Source organism: Melanotaenia boesemani, chromosome 11 (assembly GCF_017639745.1).
Source record: "Melanotaenia boesemani isolate fMelBoe1 chromosome 11, fMelBoe1.pri, whole genome shotgun sequence".
Taxonomy (NCBI): Eukaryota; Metazoa; Chordata; class Actinopteri; order Atheriniformes; family Melanotaeniidae; genus Melanotaenia; species Melanotaenia boesemani.
The window spans coordinates 25834000-25857100 of record NC_055692.1 but is presented as its reverse complement, the minus strand read 5'-3'; the positions used below and the strand labels follow the sequence as shown (position 1 = coordinate 25857100).

Sequence of the window (23101 nt, the reverse complement as noted above, 5' to 3'; positions counted from 1 at the left end):
TGGTGAAGGCTGATGGGAAAAAAGGTATCTGCCATTGTCAAAAACAAAAGCACTAAAGACAGAGCTTGTTTTTATTGTCACCAGCCCGGACATTTAATCAGAGTTTGTCCAAAGCTGGCTGTTAAGAGTAATCCCTCGACTTCCTCATCGAGAGAAAAAGGAGTGGGATTTATGAAGGGATCAGGTAACGCAAAAGAGGTTGGTCGCACTTTAGATCCATGTTTTCAACCATTCGCCATGCCTGGCTCTATTTCTTTGGCAGATTCTTCAGAGGAAGGACGACAGATTGTGGTACTGCATGACACGGGAGCATCCCAGACCCTGGTACTCGCAAATACTTTACCCTTTTCGGAAAATAGTTATGCGGGGTACAGAGTAATTTTGCGAGGAGTCGGGAAGGGATATGCGCCGTGTCCCTTTCATTTCGTGCACTTGAAAACGAAGCTAATCTCAGGTCGTTTCCCTGTTGCAGTATGTGAGGAGTTGCCCATTGACAGTGTGTCTCTGCTCCTAGGAAATGACATTGCTGGGGGAAAGGTAACGCCAGCGTTAGAGGTCATGGACAAGCCTGGAGTGGAACAAACGGCTCCAGACTGTGTGGTAACTCGGGCTCAGGCCCGTAAAAAGAAAATCGTCACCCCAGATGAAGTCGATTTATCTGACAGTTTTCTGCTTCCCTCATCTACAGATGGAGAACAGCGGGAGAGCACAGACGGGGGTCCAGGGGCCTCTGACGTAAAAGATCAAAGGGCTCTGCCCACCCCTGCTGACTCCTGGCTTTCCATCAACCGTGAGGCGCTGATTGAGGCGCAGGAGAGGGATCCTACACTGCACACTTATTTCGAGAAGGTGGTGAGTCAAGTTAACAATGGTGATGGACGAGTGCTCTTTTTCAGAGAGGGTGGAGTTTTGATGCGACAATGGTGTGCGGTCGTTCTTGAGGATGCAGACTGGAATGTAGAGATGCAGATTCTGGTTCCTGCTCCTTACAGACAGCATATATTGTGTCTCGCCAGTGACGACCAGTGGTCTGGACACATGGGGGTTAATAAAACGTATCAGCGGATACTAAAGCACTTCTTCTGGTCTGGTTTAAAAGCGGATGTAGTCACTTACTTACACAGCTGTCAAGTGTGCCAGTTTATGGGTAAACCAAACCAGACTCTGCCTAAAGCACCACTTCATCCGATACCGGTAATGGCCGAGCCCTTTGAACGTCTAATCTGAGACTGTGTAGGGCCATTACCGAGAACGAAATCTGGTAACATGTTTTTGCTAACGCTAATGTGTCCGACAACCTGGTATCCAGAAGCTGTTCCCTTACGCCGGATTACGGCTCGGTGCTGAAATTCTTCTCCACCTTTGGACTGCCGAAAAAGGTACAAACGGATCAGGGGAGTAATTTTATGTCGCGGATATTAACAAATTAAATATCAAACACATTACGTCCAGTGCCTACCATCCCGAAAGTCAAGGGGCGTTAGAACGGTGGCACCAAACTATAAAGTCCATGCTACGGAAATACTGTCATCAGGAAAGTAAGGAGTGGGAGGAAGGTCTCCCCTTCATTCTGTTCGCAACCAGGAAAGCTCCACAGGATTCTCTCGGCTATAGCCCCTCGGAACTCGTCTTCGGCCATAAACTTCGCGGTCCACTAAAAGTTTTGAAAAACACACTCCTCAACGACACCACTCCAGCTCACAAAAACGTATTAGATTATGTTTCGTCATTTCGTGAAAGATTGCACCGCGCAAGAGATTTTGCAGCAACGGCATTGAAAAACACTCAAGTTGAAATGAAACGTCGTTATGACAAATGGACCACGGTGTGAGAATTCGAGACAGGAGATCCAGTATTGGTACTGCTCCCTATGCATGGAGCTGCACTAGAGGCTAGAGTTTCTGGCCCTTACGAGGTCAAACATCGCCTTAGCGATACGGATTATGTTATTTACACTCCTGACCGTAAAAGAAAAACCCGAGTTTGTCATATTAATATGCTTAAGGCATATGTTCCACGCGACAGTTCGAGAATTCAGAAATCATCTGTGGACGTAGAAACTCCGGAAGTAACCATGTTAGATCGCGTCGAATCACGCTTAACGCCGCGATTATCGAACTCTGAAGCACTGACAGCTTTGCAGACTACGTTACAATATTTACCCGCAAAACAAAGAGGATGTTATTCTGTTAGTCGACAAATTTCGTGTAATATTTCAAGACATCCCTTCACAAACTACCGCCATACAACATGACATCGATGTGGGAAATGCGCGGCCGATAAAGCAACATCTGTACTGATGTAACCCTGCGAAAAGAGAACAGATGAAACAAGAGACAGATTATCTGTTACAGAATGGTTTCGCTATCCCTAGTTCTAGCCCATGGAGCTCGCCGTGTTTAGTCAAATCTAAACCTGATGGTTCACCGAGATTTATCACGGACTATCGAAAGGTAAACACAGTGACCGTTAATGATGCGTATCCTTTACCGCGAGTAGACGACTGCGTAGACACGATAGGAACGGCTAAATTTGTCAGTAAGTTGGATCTTTTAAAAGGTTATTGGCAAGTCCCTCTCACGTCTCGTGCATCATTAATTTCTGCTTTCGTCACACCCAACACCTTTTTGCAGTACACAGTAATGGCATTCGGCATGTGCATTGCCCCTGCCACGTACCAACAGCTAGTCAACACTTTGTTTTCAGACCTTCCATTCTGTTTGGCATATTTAGATGATCTGGTTGTTTTTACCGAAACGTGGGAAAACCATGTGAAAGCGTTAAAGACGATCTTTACTCGTTTATCGGACGCAAATCTCACTTTGAACCTCGCTAAATGTGAGTTCGGTCGAGCTACCGTCACCTATTTGGGCAGACAGGTAGGACAGGGGGTTGTGCGCCCAATAGAGGAAAAGATTATTGCTATAAGTTGCTTCCCCATTCCTGAGGACAGGAAGGTGTTACGTCGCTTCCTAGGAATGGCTGGATATTATAGGAACTTCTGCAAAAATTACTCCACTGTTGTCGAACCTCTGACGTCATTAACCAGTCCAAAACAGGAATACATCTGGAACTCCGAGTGTCAACACGCATTTGAAAGCGTAAAGTCGCTTCTGCAGAGTGCACCCGTATTGGCAGCACCAACCCTAAACAGACCGTTCAAGCTGGATGTTGACGCCAGTGCTGTGGGGGCAGGCGCCGTACTCCTACATTCTGCTAAGGACGGGATTGATCACCCCGTCTGCTACTTTTCCCGCAAGTTTGGCCGGCATCAGCTGCACTGCTCTACCATCGAGAAAGAAACTTTATCGTTATTGCTGGCTCTCCAGCACTTCAGTGCGTACGTGGGATCTTCTCCTGTGCCCGTTCATGTGTTCACGGACCACAACCCGTTAACCTTCCTCAACCGCATGTATAATCACAATCAGAGACTCATGCGGTGGGCTGTCATCTTACAGGAGTTTAACCTTGAGATTAGACACAAGAAAGGAGTCAACAACCTCTTTGCAGACGCCCTATCCCGTGTGTAGGTATGCTTGTGTATGTTTGTGCATTTTGTGTGTACTAATTTGTGTTTCTGTGAAGCTGCCTTTGGAACTGTTTGGTGAATCTGAGGTCAGATTTTAAGGGAGGGGGTGTTACGGCCCTCGCCATTGCGGATTCGCTACTGGACCTGCCCTTCTATACGACAAGCGGATGTGGAGGCGTGATCCCTCTGACCCTCTGGGATTGGCTGCCGGACCTGTCAATCAAGGGACGCGGATGTGATGTCTATGGTCCTCCCCTTCTACTTCGCGGATTGGTGGCTGTGCCAGTGTTGCTGCAGCTGATCCTCATCGGGATGATTTCCTTTTGTTTGGCTGACAATTAAATAGGGGAATTTACCATTCCTCTGGAGCGATGTCACTGGGGCATTTGCTCATTTTGTGTGAGGTCCTCTGAGTAAGCCGGTATTTGGAAATTGTGTACTTTTGGAGCCAGTGGGTTCATTCTGGAACATTTAAGTAGAGCTTGTGTTTTACTTAGTGTTTGTTATAACCCTGAGTGTCCAACAGAGCGGTTGATTTGAGAGTTTACTAGGGACTTCTCACTAGGAGAAGCTCCCCTCTTTATGTTAGATTATAAGAAATGTTTGGTTGGTTTTTGCTATGGTTAAGTTTCCATTGTGTTTATTGTTTTGTTTAATAGTGTTTTCAAAAAGCTCCTTATTTTGTGTTAGTTACTTAACCTGAAAAGGACACCTTAAGTTTGTTTTCGAGAATATTGTAAATAAATCCTTATTTAAAATTACCATTTATTTGGTTTGTTGTGTTACTCGTCCCTTTACACCCCTGGATTACAAAGGGGCCGTAACACTCTGTAAAGACTAAAGCTGAAATGAAGCACCACTGCAGATCTGGCAAAACACCAGTGCACTCTGGAGGTTTAAGGGCAGCACACCAACTGAGAAAACAAAAATTTTGGGATTATCTATGGTCAGTGAACACTCTGGGGATACATTTTGTGGACAGCTGCAGTGATAGAGAGCTCAGAATCACTGCTAACACCTGCCTCATTATTCACCTGGTACTTAAACAATCTTCTACCTAAGTCAGCTGGGATTAATGAACACAATGTAACACTGTGTCTCAATCCCCTGCTAACATGCTCACGCTGTGCTGATGTACATTTGCTGAATCCTAGGAGCTAGAACACACTTGTCATGAGAAAGTCAGTTTCACAACTGAACTATGTTATGACTGTGTTATAACTACAACAACTTAAAGGTCATAGAAACATAAAATATCTGCAGTATGCTTTGGGATTTCACATTTTGAGTGGTTGGCATCAGTTAAAATTAACTTCAGTAGTAGATCAGATCTGAAAAAAACACATCCCCAGCATCTGAGAACAAAAATTACAGCTCATTTCCCCATCATTTTAAGACCTAATTTGTTCTTCTTCATGATTAATTTATTCACTCATGCTTGGCTGAGTGGTTAATGACACATTTGTCTGTGATGTGACAAACATAGAGCATGGATTTATTTCTGCTTTACGCAGACTTTAAAAACACATCTTTAATATAGAAAATAATTATAAAAAGCCTGAAAGAATCCATGAAATACTGGCCCAAGAATAAACATAAAACTACAAGTTTACAAGGGTGTAGCTTCAAGACTGTAATTAATTGTAAGAAAAGCACTTGGATCATGTTTATGCTTAGAAGGTAATAAAAGAGTGATGAGGGGCAAAAGAAAGTAAGTAAAAGACCGGGAATTCAATAAACTGACCTATTAATTAGCAGTGCCAGTGCATATACAAGGAGTTATGGTAATTTAATTCAGTCTCTTTACAAAGAAATAATTATAGCTGCATGTTAAATGTAAAGTGGTGAATGTATTGTGATAGCTGAGGCTCTGTTCTTGTCAATATATTCATCAGCAGAGGGAGCCTGGCCTCTATTAGCCCTCCAGCAGGATATTTTATTGTGAGGTTCAGTGTAGTTCCTATTCATCAACATTCAATTAACATGCTAATCTTATCGGTCACAGTAGAACTAGGTTAAAAATTAAGCAGTCAGTCAAAGTGAAAGATAGTAACGTTAAAGAAAATTCTGGATGATTGGCAGAGACTGAATACTGTAATGTCTGTTCATTTGTACTGTATTCAATTTTAAAAAAATGTAGTCACACAGAAGTCCTCTGCCTGGCCTTGTGCTAGCAGTTTTTATTATAGACGGCACATGTTGGAGATGATGAGGCATCTATATATACACTGGCAAATAAGATCTGTCAGAGGATTTTACTAATTCTGTACCCAATAGAAAAAACTGTGTCTCTCTAGCTGAACACAATTTTTATGCTTGAAAGTGGTGAGACAAGATTCAGCAGTGTTTGTCCAAGAAATGGACACCAGGTGGTGTGTGCAGCTGTCTATAAAAGTGCTATTCCTCACTCTTTAATATCATATTGTTACTAAGAGAGCAGCCAGAGGGATCCTAGCCAGATGATAGGATTCCCCCCATAGCGCTGTGTGGGAACAATGGGGACTGGATGTGGGAGCTATGCACCACTGTGCCCTTCTCTATTACAGCAATACTGCCACCCTGTGTGTCCATTTCTTGGCAAATGTGTTTGTTATCACTACCTCATTCAATTCCTGGCAAGGCTACACTCTGTACAAGCTAATAAAAATGTAACAAACGTAATAGGGGCAAATTTAAATCGGCCAGCTCAGCATAAGACACGTTGATGTTTGACACCTTGTAGGTGCATACTGAAAACATGAGGAGACTACTTACTATATAAAATTAAAATGGCTGATTCACATTGCAGTTATTGATTTATTTTTTTTTTTTTTTTTGTTGTTGTTGTTGTTGTTTTTTATACAATATATCCATAGGTCTTCACAAAAAGTTCTACTGTTGAGAAAATAAATGCAGCAGAATGCAAAATTACTCTGAAACCTGGGGGAATAAATGCACACTAAAGGAATTAACCACAACAACTAAGACCTGTATGGCAAGATTTATTTAAAAATTGCTTTTAATTGCTTTCATATATGTTAAGCTTGATCATCTTTATCCAATCCCCACAATGCTTGTTTCTCCCACCTTAAAATGGAAAGGCAGTTTTAGGAAAATGGCTTATGGCCGCAATTCCTGCCAATAAATGACAAAGCATTTTCTTCGTCTTTCATCACATGCTCTCCCCTGCAGAAGCACCGCAGTGGCTGCTGATTCAGTGCCTGTTTATAGTCCGCAATGATGGCTTTCAAATGAGACTGCACCACAATGAATCAAATACGAATATATGACAACTGATTTGATCCAAGTCTAGTGGCCTTATGTAAAATTAACGTGACTCTTGCTGAGCTTCAGCCAGCATTTAAGGTTCCGCCTTTGTCTCAATCTGAGCAGTTCTTCATTTATTACTTTGAAGTATTAGTTTACCTGATTTTTGTCTGCAGCCATTTGTTGACAGCAGCTACAAGCCTGAAGCTTAAACAGCATGATTTAAGATGAGCTCACTTGCCTTCCTGCTTGCCTGTCTGCTACAATGTCTGTTGGTTTGGATGTGAGGATGTCGACTTGGAAGACTAAATGGCTCTTAACTGTGCAAATTAATAAAGAAATATAGTAGCAAATATTTCTGACCCTGAAGTGACCTTAGATTATTTTGACAACAAATAATTAATCTTTTTAGGATCTGGTCCCCTTCTGTCTTTGTTAGCAATCGTAATTTGAATAAAGTATTTTCTGCTCTGTGCACATCACCTTGGAATTTAGGAAATTGAGATTTTTTATCAGCTTCACAATCTGAATAGATTAAGCAATTTGTCAAGAAAACAAAGATGAACCGATTTATCTTTAGTTGAAGCCATTATAGCAGCAGGAACATATATGTCCTTGCAGTTATCGTGTCCTGGTAACAAATCTGAATGGAAACATTAGAAAATTATCTTCTAACATCTGCACCTCAGTTTCTTAAAATCAATTTTGCTGTTGTTTTTAAATCTATAATTGTCTTTATATTACTAAATGAGCTAAACAGTGTATACTTTTGCTTAGTTTAGACACAAAATGCATGAAGTCATTACTTCCTGCAACTTCATGAATATCTGTTTCACGCAATCTACCAGCAAAGATACTTTACTAAACAGTTCATTTTTAGGTGAGGACCTATTTGAGTTATAATGTATTTGACAGACAGATTGAATTATAACATGTATTAATGCAAACAATCATGAATTTAGCAGATACTTTCATTTTTTTCTGCTTTGTTGCCATCTATTCAAATTAGGTCACACTTAAAATTTAAATCCCAATATAAATCTAAACACAGTTATAGTAAGTTTGCATTAAGTGGTGATATAAATACTACTATGAAAAGGTGAACATAAGGGATTTCATAAGGTTACAGCAAACATTAAGGGTTTTTTTTTTCTTCTTCTTCAGATTATGAAGCCATTGCTCTATGGAATAGTGGCGTATAGGGAGACCTTGTAATGATTGGGTATGGAGTGGCCCTTTCCTTTTTATAATGCAACATGAAAGAAATCTGTGTCAAAGTGGAAGATACAGGCACATGTTACACATGCAATTTGCAGTACTTAAAGTTGTTAGTGTTCTTTAGCTCACTGAACACTGAGTGCCCCAAAGTATTGCTGGGTGACAGCATATCTCATTGTTGCGGCAGCATGAGTCACATTTGGGTGAATAATGAAGTGTTTTGGTGGCTTTTGCAGGAAAGGTTAACTGATGTGCTTCAGTGTATATTTAAAAGTGTGCTGTGTTTTAAAGTGTTTTGCAACAGTGGACATGGTGTTAAGACGTGGTAAAATGACTGCAGAAGAGAGGAAGAAATTCTTCTATTTGAAGAACTATTCATTTTATTATCATCATTGTAAAAAAGAAAAAAGGGAATGTGTTCATGATGAGTAAAGTTTATGAAAAAACAAGTTATGCTTTAAGGAAAATAAGAAAAAGACTGTCTTTGGGATAATAACCTGCCCCCAACAAGTTTTTACAATGACTTACATGAGAATACTTTCATTTTAATTAGTCTTTTAACTGCAGAAATCTAAAAGAAGCACTATAGAGCTTTGGTGTATGTTCTCCCTCATATTCCACCTGTAGACTAAGCGTTCTCCAGTAAAAGAAAGTCAGTCCTATGTTGACTCTTATGTCTTATCTCTTGATCTATCCCTTTTTCTCTTTCTTTTCTTCATTTCGTCCGGTAATGTCCTCTTGCACTTCTGTGTTGAATCAGCCATGGAGCACATTCAAAATGGCCACTGTGTTATTATCCAGTTACCGGTGTGTGGCGCAGTGCATAAGCGAAACTCAGCTGAAATGGGAAGCAGTGTCCTGGTAGCAAAAGTTGTAAAATGCGGTTTCTCAGCCTCGGACCGCTGCTGGGCAACAACAGCTCAAGGAATGTGCATAATTGATGTCACTGTGCCATCAAACAAGTCAGGAATGCAGAGTTTTAATGTCAGAAAGTTACATAGTTCTACTTTAAGCCACATTTTGTTGTGCTGGATATAGTTAAGAGCTCTGTTGGGTTTATTTCATTTGTTGTGTTTTTCTTCTGTCACGTTAGAAGGATATTTTACATACGCATTAGGTTTGTTTTATTTCCCATTTTGTCCTTGTCATAATGACTGTTGTCACCCATATTCACCTTTGTTTGCCCTAGCTGCCTGGCTCAGTGTCTGTGTTTAGGTCCTCATTTTGTAGTACAAGTAAGAAGTGCTTCTTGTATTCATTAGTCACTATAATCCATCAGCACACATAATTAAGCATAATGGTAGATAATTTGTTTACTGAAGTATCACCTTTGGAAGACAAGGTAAACTGATTGAATCACAGCAACATTCAGTACTTGTAGGGGTCAGTGTGGGTATTGCAAAGTGTTTTACACCTATAGTACATTAGTACTTTTGTACAGGTACAAACACACTCACAAATATTTGTTTCACGCAAAGTGACACATGTACACAATGTTATTGCAAAAGGTGGGTGCTTTAATGAATATCTCAGTGCAAACAATTGTTTGTTAGACTCTTCCCTGTATGCACAGACCAGTGGTGTTAACTAACCAGTGCACACACCTGGTGAGACATGAAAACATAATTCTTTTCACTTCTGATTTTACACAACCTTAGTTTATTGCCTTGTCTTCTTTCCTGGTGTTTTAGTCCTAAGATGTGAGCAAAGGAAGCGAGGGAGAGGCAACAAGTATTAAATATTCCATGTGGCACAAATTCATTTTCTTTTACTTTGCTATACGAACAGCTGCATCCTATTGTTCTTGTCAGCCTTTCATACCAGTGTTCAAGAAAACTTTTAATATAACAAAATTATGTGTAAGTGTCAAAGGTGCCAGACAGACTTCCAAAGAATAAACATCTGCATCCTCACTTATAGTTCCTCCACCAAACCTCCTCTTCCCTCCTGTAATTTAGAAATTGAGACATTCTTCAAGACAGTGTGCTGCGATTGATTTCCAGGTCAGGATGATGAAGGAGAGGAGACAAAGTGACATGAAATAGAGAAATGAGAAGAACCCACACTCATGCCTACGGAGTCAAGTCAAGGGTTCCCTAAGACACATCAAAACCCCCATTTCACTAAACATTTCATGAAACTTTTCTAGGCAATATGAATCTATTCTTATTCATTCTGGTTGATTACGTTTGGAGGCTTAATTAATGAGCAAATTACACATTGCACTATAATGAAACACAAATTTGACATCACAAATTTGAGGAGATTTAGTGTGTTAGGCCACTTTGAAAATGTAGTTTCATTTGTGACAAATACCCTCCACAACCAGCACTGACATGTTACAGTGGTTTGAGCACATGTATGTCCAAGTGACAGACATGCAGTTCCTGCAAGCAGTGGTCTCTTGAGTCTGCAAGCATATCCAGAGAAACAATGCAATTTAGCTTTTGAGCAACTAGATGTTATAGTTGGGTTAAGAAGAGGAGAACAGTAATGTGTTTGTTTATCATTTTTCTGTCGTTGTTCACAGTCCACAGAATCACCGGGATGTAATGCAGTCATCTGAAATCTGTGTGGTTGCAAATTAGTTTTTTTTTTAGTTCATTATGACTAGGCCGACATGAACAAAATGTGCGTGTTGAGGAGCTGTTAAATAAATTGCCACGAGACTAGACTCCCGTAACTACCACACACACAAAGAGAGCATATCCATGTGTGGTCACTTACCTTCCACATGATTTACCACACACAGCTACAGCAGTTATTATCTCAGCAGAGAAAACTGAATATTTGGTAGAACTGCAATATTTGCCATTTTAGCATCTTTTGACACCCAGAGAGGAGAGAGTAAAGAGTTTGCTTGGTTCTTTTTAGAAGCACTTGTGATTTCTAATTTAAATGTTATTATATATACAGTAGAGACACAGGTAAGTTGTTATATTAATAAAAGAAAAACTTAGGTGTAAAGCTCTTCTCTGCATATAGTTATTTTCTCAGCAAATTTCTTGCTGATACTGTTTGTGCATTAAAGGTTTCTTATATTAATCAAAAATAGGCTGAACTCTTTATATGAAATACTGTATGTTGCTTTTAGTTCCAAGAAATCATTTTTCATTGACACCTTTTTTGTCAATAACAGAAAAAAATTCTATTTTGAATCCTTCATTGTAACAAAGTGTATAATCTTTTTATACTGCTGTGAAATTTGTTGTTCATTGCTATTCTAACTTGTGCAATGACGGTATAAAATGTGGTTCAGGGGGCATTTGTAAAGTCTAAGGGAACTGTTCTTAAAATCCAAGAAATAGCCTCAACTGAATGCTTCCTGTCACTGCAATCATTGTTGGTTAAAATACAAAACTACAGGTCTCAAGCTACATTTCACTGCACTACTCAAGTAAGGGGACTGTAGAAGGATGGAAATGTGTGTTTGTCAGTTCATTTCTACATAAACAATGACGTGAGAAATGGTGTACAAGAGGAAGACAGCAATCTCTCATGAAATTAGTTATTTGGATTGACTAATCTGTTGTTAGAATAATGGTGGAGTACATTCAGGGAGGACAAGGTACATGTAATGGTCCTCACTATCCAGTGACTCATGCTATAATCCAGCACTGCAACAACATAGAAAATAGAGCAATTTTCTTTTGTGCTGTTTTTTGTACTTTGTTACTTTTTGCTTTTCTTTCATACTTTATAACTCTAGAGACTGAATGAAGAGAATCCTTTAAACCATTTTCCTCACTGGATTTGATTTGCATATGAACCAAATAATACTAAGGGATAATAATGAATTATCAATGACACATAACAATCTAAATTGCTTGCACAGTGATACCAGAAAACATATTATGATAATGACTTCAGCTTATACATTACTTGCATATTAAATTTAATGGCCTTATAGTCCTAAGTGCTTTTTCAATGTCTTTTCCTTCAGTTGGCTTCCCTGCAACTGGGCAAAATCTGCCTGTGTGCAAAATGTTTTAAAGATATTACAAGGAGTAATTTATGCTCATGATGAAACAGACTAACAAAAGGGTTGATGTGACACTGTGGCTCATCCAGGACAATAAATCAGGGTAATATAAAGTAGGAATACAGCAAATGAATGCATAGCAATTAAAGTGCTCATCTTGCAAAAGTCATTTTTTTATGAAGAGTGCATATCCTTTCATGTTGACATTGTAAACTATATCAAGGTATAATATTGAACTAATCCCCCAATATATTTCTATGTTGACGTAACTGGATGAATGTTGGAAGACTCAGTTTCTATTTATGAGTGTAAAGTACGAGGGTCAATCCTTTTTCTGTACAGTGTTTCCACCTAAACTACTTTAACTGTATAGGAGAATGCAAATGTCTGAACAAGTCAGCGAAGACATAAAATGGACTTTACACTGCCTGTGCCTCGGCACAAACTATGCTTTGGGTCCAATTTATCCCATGTGTGAAAAGAGTAGGTTGAAGTATTCAAGGCAAGCATGTGCTACCCTGTCCCAGAACCAAACAGAGTGAGAACAGATCTACATGTGACAAGCTAATGTGCGAAAGAGCAACTCCAAACAATGTGTCTGAGCTGTTTTTTGTTTTTCTTTTTTTTTTCTTATTTTTTTATATGGACACTGTTGACACTGCAACTTACTGGCAAGCTGTTTAAATTAAATTTAACCTTAAGGAATTATTGTATTCAACTGAGCTCTTTTGCATTATCAGCTGTTTGGTTTGTTTCAGCCCGGTGGATTTAAATACACCTTATGCTGTGAAAATATTCTGTAAAACCTAATTGCATTAATGTATAAAATCAGAAATAAGTTTTATATTCAGAATTTCATTAATTTTTCATTATACAAAAACCTTAAATTTGGATTTGTGAACACACGTGCATGCACAAAATAGTGTTGTTTGGTAATCAGCTGTATTGTAATGGGAGTTATTTGGTAAATTTTAGTTTTTTCTTTCCTTTTTTCTTTCTTTGGTGTTCAGATGAGGAACAGCTGCCGTAATGCTCAAGCTAAGAGGAATGCTTACAAGCAACATTGCACAGCTGCATTTTTATCACTTGAACGCTCTCTAGGCAGAATAAGGAACAGCGAACAATTAACTGAGACTTAAGCAGTACTTAATAATTAACTTGCAACTCTGTTTCATTAGGAAAGTAATGACTAGTTAATAAGCAGTTAACCCGATTGAAAGCAAAAAAGAATTATATAAAATATAGGAATTAATCAGGAAAAACTGTGTAGCTACTTGTTTATCACCAAGTTTTTCCTTAATAATTCCTGGTCCTCTAGTAAATACTAGAAACACAGTGGAAAATCCTGTTTTAATATTAGGTAATGATAAGTCAATGAACCTATTCAAATGAATTATTCTAGCCTATTTCTACTAAAGAGACCTGGATTAACTATAAACAACACAAAGTTAGAAATTATGCATTACTAATTACTTTTCACTTATTTATCCTACAACCCCAACAAAATAGTTTGAAAGGTGTGTAGACTGTAAATAAAAACAGAACGCAATGATCTCATAAACCAATATTAAACCTAACAAAAACAACATAGCAAACGTAAAATAGTAGCTCATTTTAAATTAGATGGCAACAATGCTTTACAGAAAATTTGGAACAAAGGACTGGAGAAGTAATTACCATAAAAAAACAACTAGAGGAGCATTTTACAAGTAATTAATAAGATTAATTGTCAACAGGTCAGTAACACTCGGTATAAAAGACGCACTTCAGAGAGGAAGAGCCTCTCGGATGTAAAGATGAGTAGATGTTCACCAGTCTGTAACAAACTGCGTCTAAAAACTGTAGAACGGTTTCAGAAAAAATGTTCCTCAACAAAAGATTGAATTTGAGTGCTACACAGTAACATGAATTTATTTGCACATATCTATATGTGACGTATAGGGCGATATTTATTATACTGACAGGGAGAGATAAGCTGACATTTGATACTTTGAAAAAACATCTTCTTATGATTATTTCATGGACTTCATTTTAACCCAGTGTTACAACACAGAGAGTATTTCTCAACATTAGTGCCCTCTCAACTGGGTCTCTCCATGTTTGAATGTGTCTGTGACACATTTAAAACTGTTGTACTCTATAATCTTTTTATATTTATATAACAATTCAAGCACTTTGCTTTCTCAAGTTACATTCAAATCCTATATTATTTTCTCCTGTGTATATCAAAGACAGCAAAACAGGAAAGAGAAATGTTCTCTGTAAGAGAGGATGACTCAAATAGTGCACAAAAAGCTGAAACAAAAGTAGGAACAAGCTCCATACAAAATTCTCCTCTACATTTGAGGAAAATAAATTTCAGTAAGAAAACTTTTTTTCTTCTCATGACTGACAGAAGCTATTAACACAGTGGAGGTCAAATCACATCAAAACACATCAAATTAAAAGTAGCATGTCAACAAGGGAATAACCCAGGAAGCAATAACCTGCTGAGTATCCACAAAAGCAATAAATTGGCCAGATGATTGGCTATTAAAAATGTGAGAAATAAGCTTTCATTAACATTTATCACAGCATGGGCCTTTCAGCATAATGGAACAGGCAAAGGTGAAAACTGGATTTGATTTGACGGTCATTTAGCTTTCCTCTAAATGCTAGCTTTTTTATCCAAGTCTGCATTTTATACATACTATTTATTCATACTTGTGCATAACAACAAATAAAGAAAAGAAATAAAAATGAAGGACTAGGCTTTGGATTTTAGAACAAAAAACGAGTGATCCAATTAAAGCTAGAAACTAAGCAGTGTCAGGTCTGTTTGACAAATTTCACAGGATCATAAGCTCATCCTGCATTCGCAGATGCAGCCAACAGCGCCTGACCCAGAAGAGTGTAGTACACAGATGATAATGACGCTGTGAATATAGAGATCAAAGTCTTCTCGCTCTGTTGATTAAGCGTCCTAACGAATGCATGTATGAGGACAGCCTTATCACCTAGGACCACACAGAGGCCTTTCCATATCTATCACTCTCATATGGCTAACCTGCGCCTGCCATGTGCCACACTGCCAAATAAAATCACTACAGGCATGGCCTCTGTGGCCAGCCTGGCTTGTTCATTTTTTTTCTGAGGAAACAAGTCATTTTAATTTAGTTTGGAAAAAAAACAAAAAGTTTTCAATGCCTTACCACCTCAGGACAACTATTCGGAGATTAAATGAATCAGAGGAAGGAGGAGTTTGAAGAATGTATTTGGCTTGTTAAAACTTCACAGCTTTTACAAATATGGTTACCTTGGATCCAATTTAGACCTTCAAGCGCCTCTGTGCATTTTTTTTTTTTTTTTTTTAGGTGGGAAAATAATCTTCATTTGTAAACAAGTAGAAAAAAGAAAAAAATATGGAACACCTTGACATGAGCATTAATGGGTTTTTATTTAATTGCTACTACGCATTTCAAATTTCTCAAACAGAAAACACTTGCATTTAGCTTGTTTTGCTTTTAACACAGATTGATAAACTCTTTTGACCCCCAGTATGAGCATCTCCAATAGTTAATATGTATTCTGAACCAGCGTGATAAAGATCAGCTTCAGTTATTACACTAATGGACAGGCATTTTAGTTGATGACATCCTCATTTGCATTGCATATTAATTACTTAAATTGCGATATCTCATTGGTTCATTGTGATAATAACCCATAAATAACTCCACTAACTTAAGCTATTCCTGGGAAATAAACACTACTCTTCCTGAGTATCACACAGGGGAAATGTTTGGTAACCAGGTTGGAGCTATGACATGTTCAATAATAACAAAATAACTGTATGGGAGGTAATACATATTATTGTAAAGTATTTTTGTTAAGCATGTACTTCAATCTACTTAAAAAGGAATGGTATGCTGCAGAAGAGTTTTTTTAGCTTGTATCTTCCTGGAACCTGTCAAGGTGTGTTGGTGAGTGCTCAAATGTGTTCACATCCATCTGAAAATCCTTTTCAAAATTTAAAATGACTTCTCAGAGAAGGACACAGTGAAATAGCCGATGAAATAATTCACCATAAGTGTCGACCTTGTGCAGGAGTTCATTTTTGTCTGCTTGGCTTATTCTCTCGGATATCTCCCAATACAAAGGATGATAAAGATTTTACAGCACGTCCTAACAAGCCCTGCTACATATTAGTTGTGTGTTATAAAGTTAACAAGCCAACTCTTTGTGGTCATTTGTTCTGAGCTCCATAGCAGACAATAACACACACAACAGAGCCCTTGTTGTTTGCCTTTTTTTTTTACATTGTGTGTCTGCCATCTTCACAGTCAGTAAAGATTTTCTACCATAACAGCAGAAATAATTACTTTTCACCTTGATTCAGAGATTATGTGTTAACTGTGGTCAAAACTTTACTTGAAAGGAAACAAGTGAAGTAAATGCTGTTGCTTTTCTCTTTTATTTTCCAGTCAAATCTCCTTAAAACATTTTCTCCAGCATTTATGGTAAAGAATGCACAGGAGCCAGTCAACAATAACTACATGTAAATTAAAAACAACAGTATTCTTACCTGAGAGTGAACATCTCCACAGTGGAGTAGGCTGACACGGTGATAAAAGTAGACACGGTTTCCCTCTGCCTCATGGGTGTAGCTGGCACCATGACCATAAAGTTATTATCCAGCCTGTGTTCAGCGAGAGGGGGCTCGGTGGGGCTCTGGTAGAGCCTTACACCACCTATTCTCCTGAGCGGCGTGGAAGTGTAGGAACCAAATAGTCCCTCTTGACTTGAGCGGATGAAGCTGTCTTTTCTAGACTCCTCTGAGTGGCATTCTCCTGCGTCTGTGGACTGCAGCATGTAATAGAGCTCCACTGGGGTGCCCTCGGGCACTTCTGTGTTCCTCTGGCGTCCTGGCACCACACTGGGTGGGCTGAACCAGCTGGCCAGTGGTTCCAACTCAGCCACACACAGCCCAAGCCCTCCTTTCAGCTGGCAAGTGCCACGTACCTCCTGGGTTTCATAGAAAGCAAACATGTGCACACAGGGCAGCTTGTCAATGGCACTGTAGTCATCCCAGTCCCTGCCTGCAACATAAAACAGCACCTGGACTTTGGGCTTGGCCAAATGAATGTGGGTATTCATGATGAAGGTCTGCACCTTCCAGTTGAAGGTAAAAAGTGAAGAGGCAGGAAAGGTCCCGGGGCTCTGTAAGAGTTCTAGAGGGACAGGCTGTTCCAAAGAGAGAGGGCCATAACTAGCATTCACCAAGGGCAAACTTCTGGCCTGGTAGATGAAGAAAGACTCAGTCCGTGACACCAGGCTAGAGTTCCTCATGAAGTCCTGGTTGGCTTCTTTCAGGAAAAATGCCAAGTCAGCATTTAGTAGCTGATAGTTGACAGGCAAGTATGTAGGAATAGAGGAATATCTCTGCAAACCCTCCAGGACTCGACAGTCTGTGGCTAGAAGACAAAAAAGAAAAGCTGAATTAGGACAGAATCCCATTTTTTGACTTAGTCTGTACAAAAATGCAGCTGTGGACAATCTGAAGAATTAAAAAAAATATATTCTGTTACACATGTTTGTTGTCAACACCGATAAATTACCAATCACTGCACAGATTCATGCAACTTATTCACAACTTCAAGTTCTCCTGAATTACTTAACCTTTTACTAATTGATCCAATACTGTGCCTGAAATCATCCACTCATTCACTAATCCCCACTGACTGCAGGGCTGAGGGAGCTGTATGTGTTTTTCTGCTGTGTCCACATTAATCATATTACATTTAGTAGATTGTTTTGTTTTCTGCCTGCAGTTATAAGAGAAAACAATGCACTCAAATGCTTGTTTCATATGAGATGCCTCTTACTAACATAATGTATAGTAGCAATGTAAATTTACCATGTTAATCACTAAGAAATTGTATGTGTGAATATTACTTGCGTTTGTATGACAGGCTTGGTGCTGCTGTAGGTACATTTGATTGCAAGTTGTGTTTCTTTCTGTGCAATGTATGATGGTATAAAATCATGTGAGAAACATGCTCTGTGTCATTTTCAAGGTTTTCTGAATCAGACCCAATATATAAAACTTTGCCAGTTCTTAAGATTGGGGAGGTTCCCAGGAGAGCACCTCTTCCCAGATTAGGTTTGCAAAGTAGCATCTAAACCAACCACATAACTTGGTTCAATGTCTTTTGGATATTTAAAACCAAAAGACCATTTACATATCAGCTAAATGTATAATTACAATTCACATCACCATATAGCTTTGCTATCTCAGGCACAAGGACAGGTTCTCAGCAGAAGAACTGCAAAACAGACATAAAGATGGTTTAATGACAATAAAAGTGGGATTTGACCTTCTTCTCAAGATCAATTTGCCCTGTAATTACACTCCCATATCCCACTCCTAGCTTCACGCAAGTAGCTGAAATAATTCTTTCCACTGATCACTCCTGTAAATCAGTGTCCAAACAGGTAACAAATCAGTCAAGAATTTGAGATTCATGGTACTCCGCTGACCTCAGTGCTCTTTCCCATACACTGTAGGTTTGCAAGAAATAGGCAAAGCCCAAACCTCAAACCATGAGCAGAACTGGTCCAGCATAAACAATCAAGCAGTCCTTTTCAGTATACATTCAGACATTATTATACAATAGGAAACCCTTCTGAGGAGCTGAACAATACATGGCAATTTGTATTTTTCATGAACAAGCGGGAGCTTTCTGTCGATTGTTGGCATAGGGTATTGTTCTATACAAGGCATACCATTGCTGGTAAATGAAAAGTGTTATAGTCCAGAAAGACAGAACTGTCAGGAACAAATTTACCCTCTGGGTCCTGAACTGTAACATTACATTCACTCTCATGGCAAAGCCCTCATGTCTCAATTAAGGTGAAAGCAAAGACTTCTCCCTATCGAGTACCTTGCTCCCTGAGTTGGAATGTGATTTACTGCCCTTACAGTTTACAGCTGAAGGATTAAATTGTGCTAAAGCTTCTACGTATACACACAACTTGGAAAATATGACTGAGTACATTCATCCTTATGCAATGCTGCAAAAAAAAAAAAAAAAAAGACTAATTTCCGTGACTGATAAATGCAGTTTTTCATTAGAGATTCAATTCAATTCAATTCAAACTTTATTTGTATAGCCCTTTTCATACATTATCATGCAATACAAAGTGCTTTACAATGTAAAAACATATATTAAAAATGTAAGAGTAGAATAACACAAATGCTATCTACTTTACATTTTGAATCACACACATTCACACACGCACACACACACACACACACACACACACACACACCCAAGCGCGCAAACACACAACACAAACAGATGATGCAACTCTTCTTTCATAGAATTAAAACTATTCCTTCTAGTTCCTGTCTCTTTAACTGAAACGGTTTAAGAACAAAGTTTGAGAGAGAGATCTAAAAGACAAGATAAAAGACGATTGGCTTGACACCACTGTGAGGAAGCAATACCTTGGGGACCCATCCACACCATGAGCGCCCCACCAGCAACCACAGAGGCCATCGCCACAGGAGCCGACAGGATCGGGGCAGGCGGGGGCCCCCACCACAGCCACAGGACTGCAATGCAGGGCCCGTCAGCCATCCCGTCCATGTCGACCCCCGCAGCGACAACCCTGCAGGCCGGAGAGACAGCCCACGATGTGGAGGATCCCCATGAGGGAACACCGGAGCTAGAGGATAAAAGATAAAAAAGATAAAAGCTGAAAATAAAACACAGTATAAGATACTTAAAAGAGCATAAATAAATCAACGTAATAAGAACAATAAAAGAAAATTAATATATATTAAAAAGTCAATTTAAGACCAAGATACAAATGATAAGTGATAAAAATAGACAAAATGGATAAATAGATTAATTAAAATAACTGAATAAATAAACTAATAATATTGTTAGTCAAATAACTAAATGATTAAGAAGTTCAAGTAAAAGCTAAACTAAAAAGATGTGTCTTGAGCCTCTTTTTAAAAGCATCTACAGTCTCTGCAGACCTGAGGCCCTCTGGCAGGCCGTTCCACAGGCGAGGGCCACGATATTGGAATGTGGCCTCGCCATGTGTTTTGGTCCTCGCCTTAGGAATGACCAAAAGGCCGGTACCAGAGGACCTCAGGGTCCTCGAGGGTTTATAGTCTAAAAGCAGGTCAGATAAATAAGAAGGCCCAAGACCATTAAGACATTTATAAACAAGTAAGAGAACCTTAAAATCAATCCTGAAACGCACGGGGAGCCAATGCAGCGATTTTAAAACTGGTGTAATGTGTTCCCGCCCCCTGGTCCTCGTCAGAACTCGTGCCGCTGAGTTCTGGAGTAACTGCAAGCTAGAAGTACTCTTTTTGGGAAGACCAGAGAGCAGGGCATTACAGTAATCTAATTTACTAAAAATAAAAGCATGCATCAGCACCTCCGTGCTGGCAAGAGAGAGAAACGGGCGGACTCTGGCGATGTTTTTAAGATGATAAAAGCCTGTCTTTGTGACATTTCTAATGTGTGGAGTAAAGTTCAGCTCAGAGTCAAAAAGAACACCCAGATTTCTCACACACTGAGAAAGTTTAAAGTCTTGTAGTTTGCATGAGATGCTCCCTCTCTTGTCTTCAGGACCGATAATTAAAACCTCAGTCTTGTCCTGGTTGAGCTGTAAGAAGTTCTCTGCCATCCATGACTTGATATCTAAAATACAGTTTAAAAGGGTGTTAACTGGTTCTAGGTCATCAGGAGACACAGCGATGTAAAGCTGTGTATCATCAGCATAGCTGTGAAAAGCAACGCCATGTCTCCTGATCACGTCCCCAAGTGGCAACATGTACAGGTTAAAAAGTATTGGGCCTAAAATTGATCCTTGGGGAACCCCACACTGCATTTCATGGATTCCTGAGGAGCATGTATCCATACTTACGAAAAATTTACGATCCGTGAGATAGGAGTAAAACCATTTAAGAACAGTGCCTGAGAGGCCCACCATACTTCTGAGTCTGTGTATTAAAATGTGGTGATCCACTGTGTCGAAGGCGGCACTAAGATCCAGCAGCACCAGAACAGAAAGTTTCTGTGCATCTAAGTTACACCTAAGGTCATTAACAATCTTTAAGAGGGCCGTCTCAGTACTGTGGTTCATCCTAAAACCAGATTGATATCTTTCTGAAATACTTTGTTCATTTAAAAACTCATTTAATTGGCTAAAAACAACTTTTTCAATCATTTTACTTAAAAACGGTAAGTTGGATACAGGTCTGTAGTTATCAAGAATGTTAGGGTCTAAATTACTCTTCTTCAGAAGGGGCCTGACCACCGCTGTTTTATAGGCAGATGGGAAGACACCCGTCTGAAGAGAGTAATTTACTATGTTTAAAAGCTCAGGCTCAAAGAAACCATAAAACCTTTTTAAAAGAGATGTGGGAATTGGGTCTAAAAGGCAGGTAGTTGGCTTTAGCTGGGAGAAAACCCGACCAAGCATCTTTGCATCAACCAGGACAAAACTCTCCAGTGTTTCCTCCGGTAAAAATGCTTCAGATATGTTAAAATCAACATATTGTTGAGATAAAAGATTCAATCTGATAGCACTGATTTTACCTCTGAAGTGGTCTGAAAAGTCCTCACATGCAGCCTCTGATGCTGGCATGGAGGACTTATTAAAATCTGTGTTTATTAAATTATCTATTGTTCTAAAAAGGAATCTGGGGTTATTTTTATTTTGTGCAATAAGGTCTGAAAAATGGAGGGTTCTTGCTTGTTTTACTGCATTATTATAGATGTACTGTTGTTCATGAAAAATCTCAAAGTGGATGTTTAATTTAGTTTTTCTCCATTTTCGTTCGGCTCTCCTGCATTTCCTTTTTATTTCTTTGATGCTCTCATTTATCCATGGTGATTTGGGTTTACCTTTTATAGATTTTGTTTTTAGTGGAGCAGCAGCATCAATAGCGGATTTAAGTTTGCAGTTAAAATGATCAACAATAAAATCACTGGATGCAGGTAAAAACTGAGCAGAGGTATGATGTAAAATGTTAATAAAATTTGCAGCCACTTCAGAAGTAATATATCGCTTCCTCACAGTTCTCACTGGGGCCTCCCGCTGCCTAAAACTGGTGATGTTAAAAAACACACAGTAGTGGTCAGACACAGCCAGGTCAACAACAGAGGACACACCCGTGGACAGGCCATACGTAATGACCAAGTCCAGGGTGCGTCCTCTGTTATGAGTCGGCTGTGTGACGAGTTGTTTGAAATCCATGCTGTCTAAAAGGTTTAAAAACTCTCTTCCATAAGGATCAGAGCTGTTAAAAATGTGTAGATTAAAATCACCAGTTATTAAAATTTTGTCATGACTTGAGTGTAGCACACAGTGATGACTGCTGTCACTGGTGTGCATATCATCCACCTAAAAATGGCTGCAACCAAGCAAACACCCAAAGCTCTTTGCATTTTAATGAGGTACACAAGACTGGTTGGCACACTTGAATTTTGGTTGCTAAAAATCTGAAAAAAGAACATTGGTTTTATGAAGTAAAAAAAGCCTCTTCGATGGGAAACTAAAGCTGTTATTTCCTTCTTACCTCTCTAAGGCCAGAGTCACCAGACACTGATATAAACACTGATTTTGCTTCACAGAACAGAACGTTTGCTGATTCTGCCATGATAAATTAGTTTTATTAATGCATGACTGTGGTGGTATGACACACTAGTTTAGTTCCAAACTAACCCTTCAATAAGGAGACGTCATGTCAGTCACCACCAACATCACAATTCTACTACAAGAGTCCAAATGATCAAATTATTCTTCATAAATCTGATACAGTAGCTACTGTCCCTTTAACAAAATTAGGTTTTGTTAATTGTGCAAAATTATGGGTAGCAGTTGATATTGTGGCACATGCCTTTTTTTGTTTTTCAAATCTTTGCTGAGGAATTCAGGCTCAAGAGATATGAAAATAAGCCAAAGGTGCTCATCAGTCTCAAAAATTCCCCAGATCTGGATCATGACAGGATGTGCTAGAAGGAATTTTATCCATTCAGAAAAGACCCTGCAAACCCACAGGACTAAAACATCCATGTGCCAGACACAACAAGGTTCCCCCAGAGGTGCCATGTTTAAGC

General features: G+C 39.2%; 1 protein-coding gene across 1 annotated transcript in view; it reads right to left on the bottom strand.

Moving 5' to 3' along the window:
• Nucleotides 1-23101, bottom strand: part of si:dkeyp-14d3.1 (transmembrane protein 132C) — a 135194-nt gene that overhangs the window by 93622 nt on the left and 18471 nt on the right. Inside the window, exon 2 of the mRNA XM_041999700.1 lies at nucleotides 16537-17425. Within this exon, the coding sequence (XP_041855634.1) occupies nucleotides 16537-17425 (889 nt within the window). The remainder of the gene's footprint in view (nucleotides 1-16536; nucleotides 17426-23101) is intronic.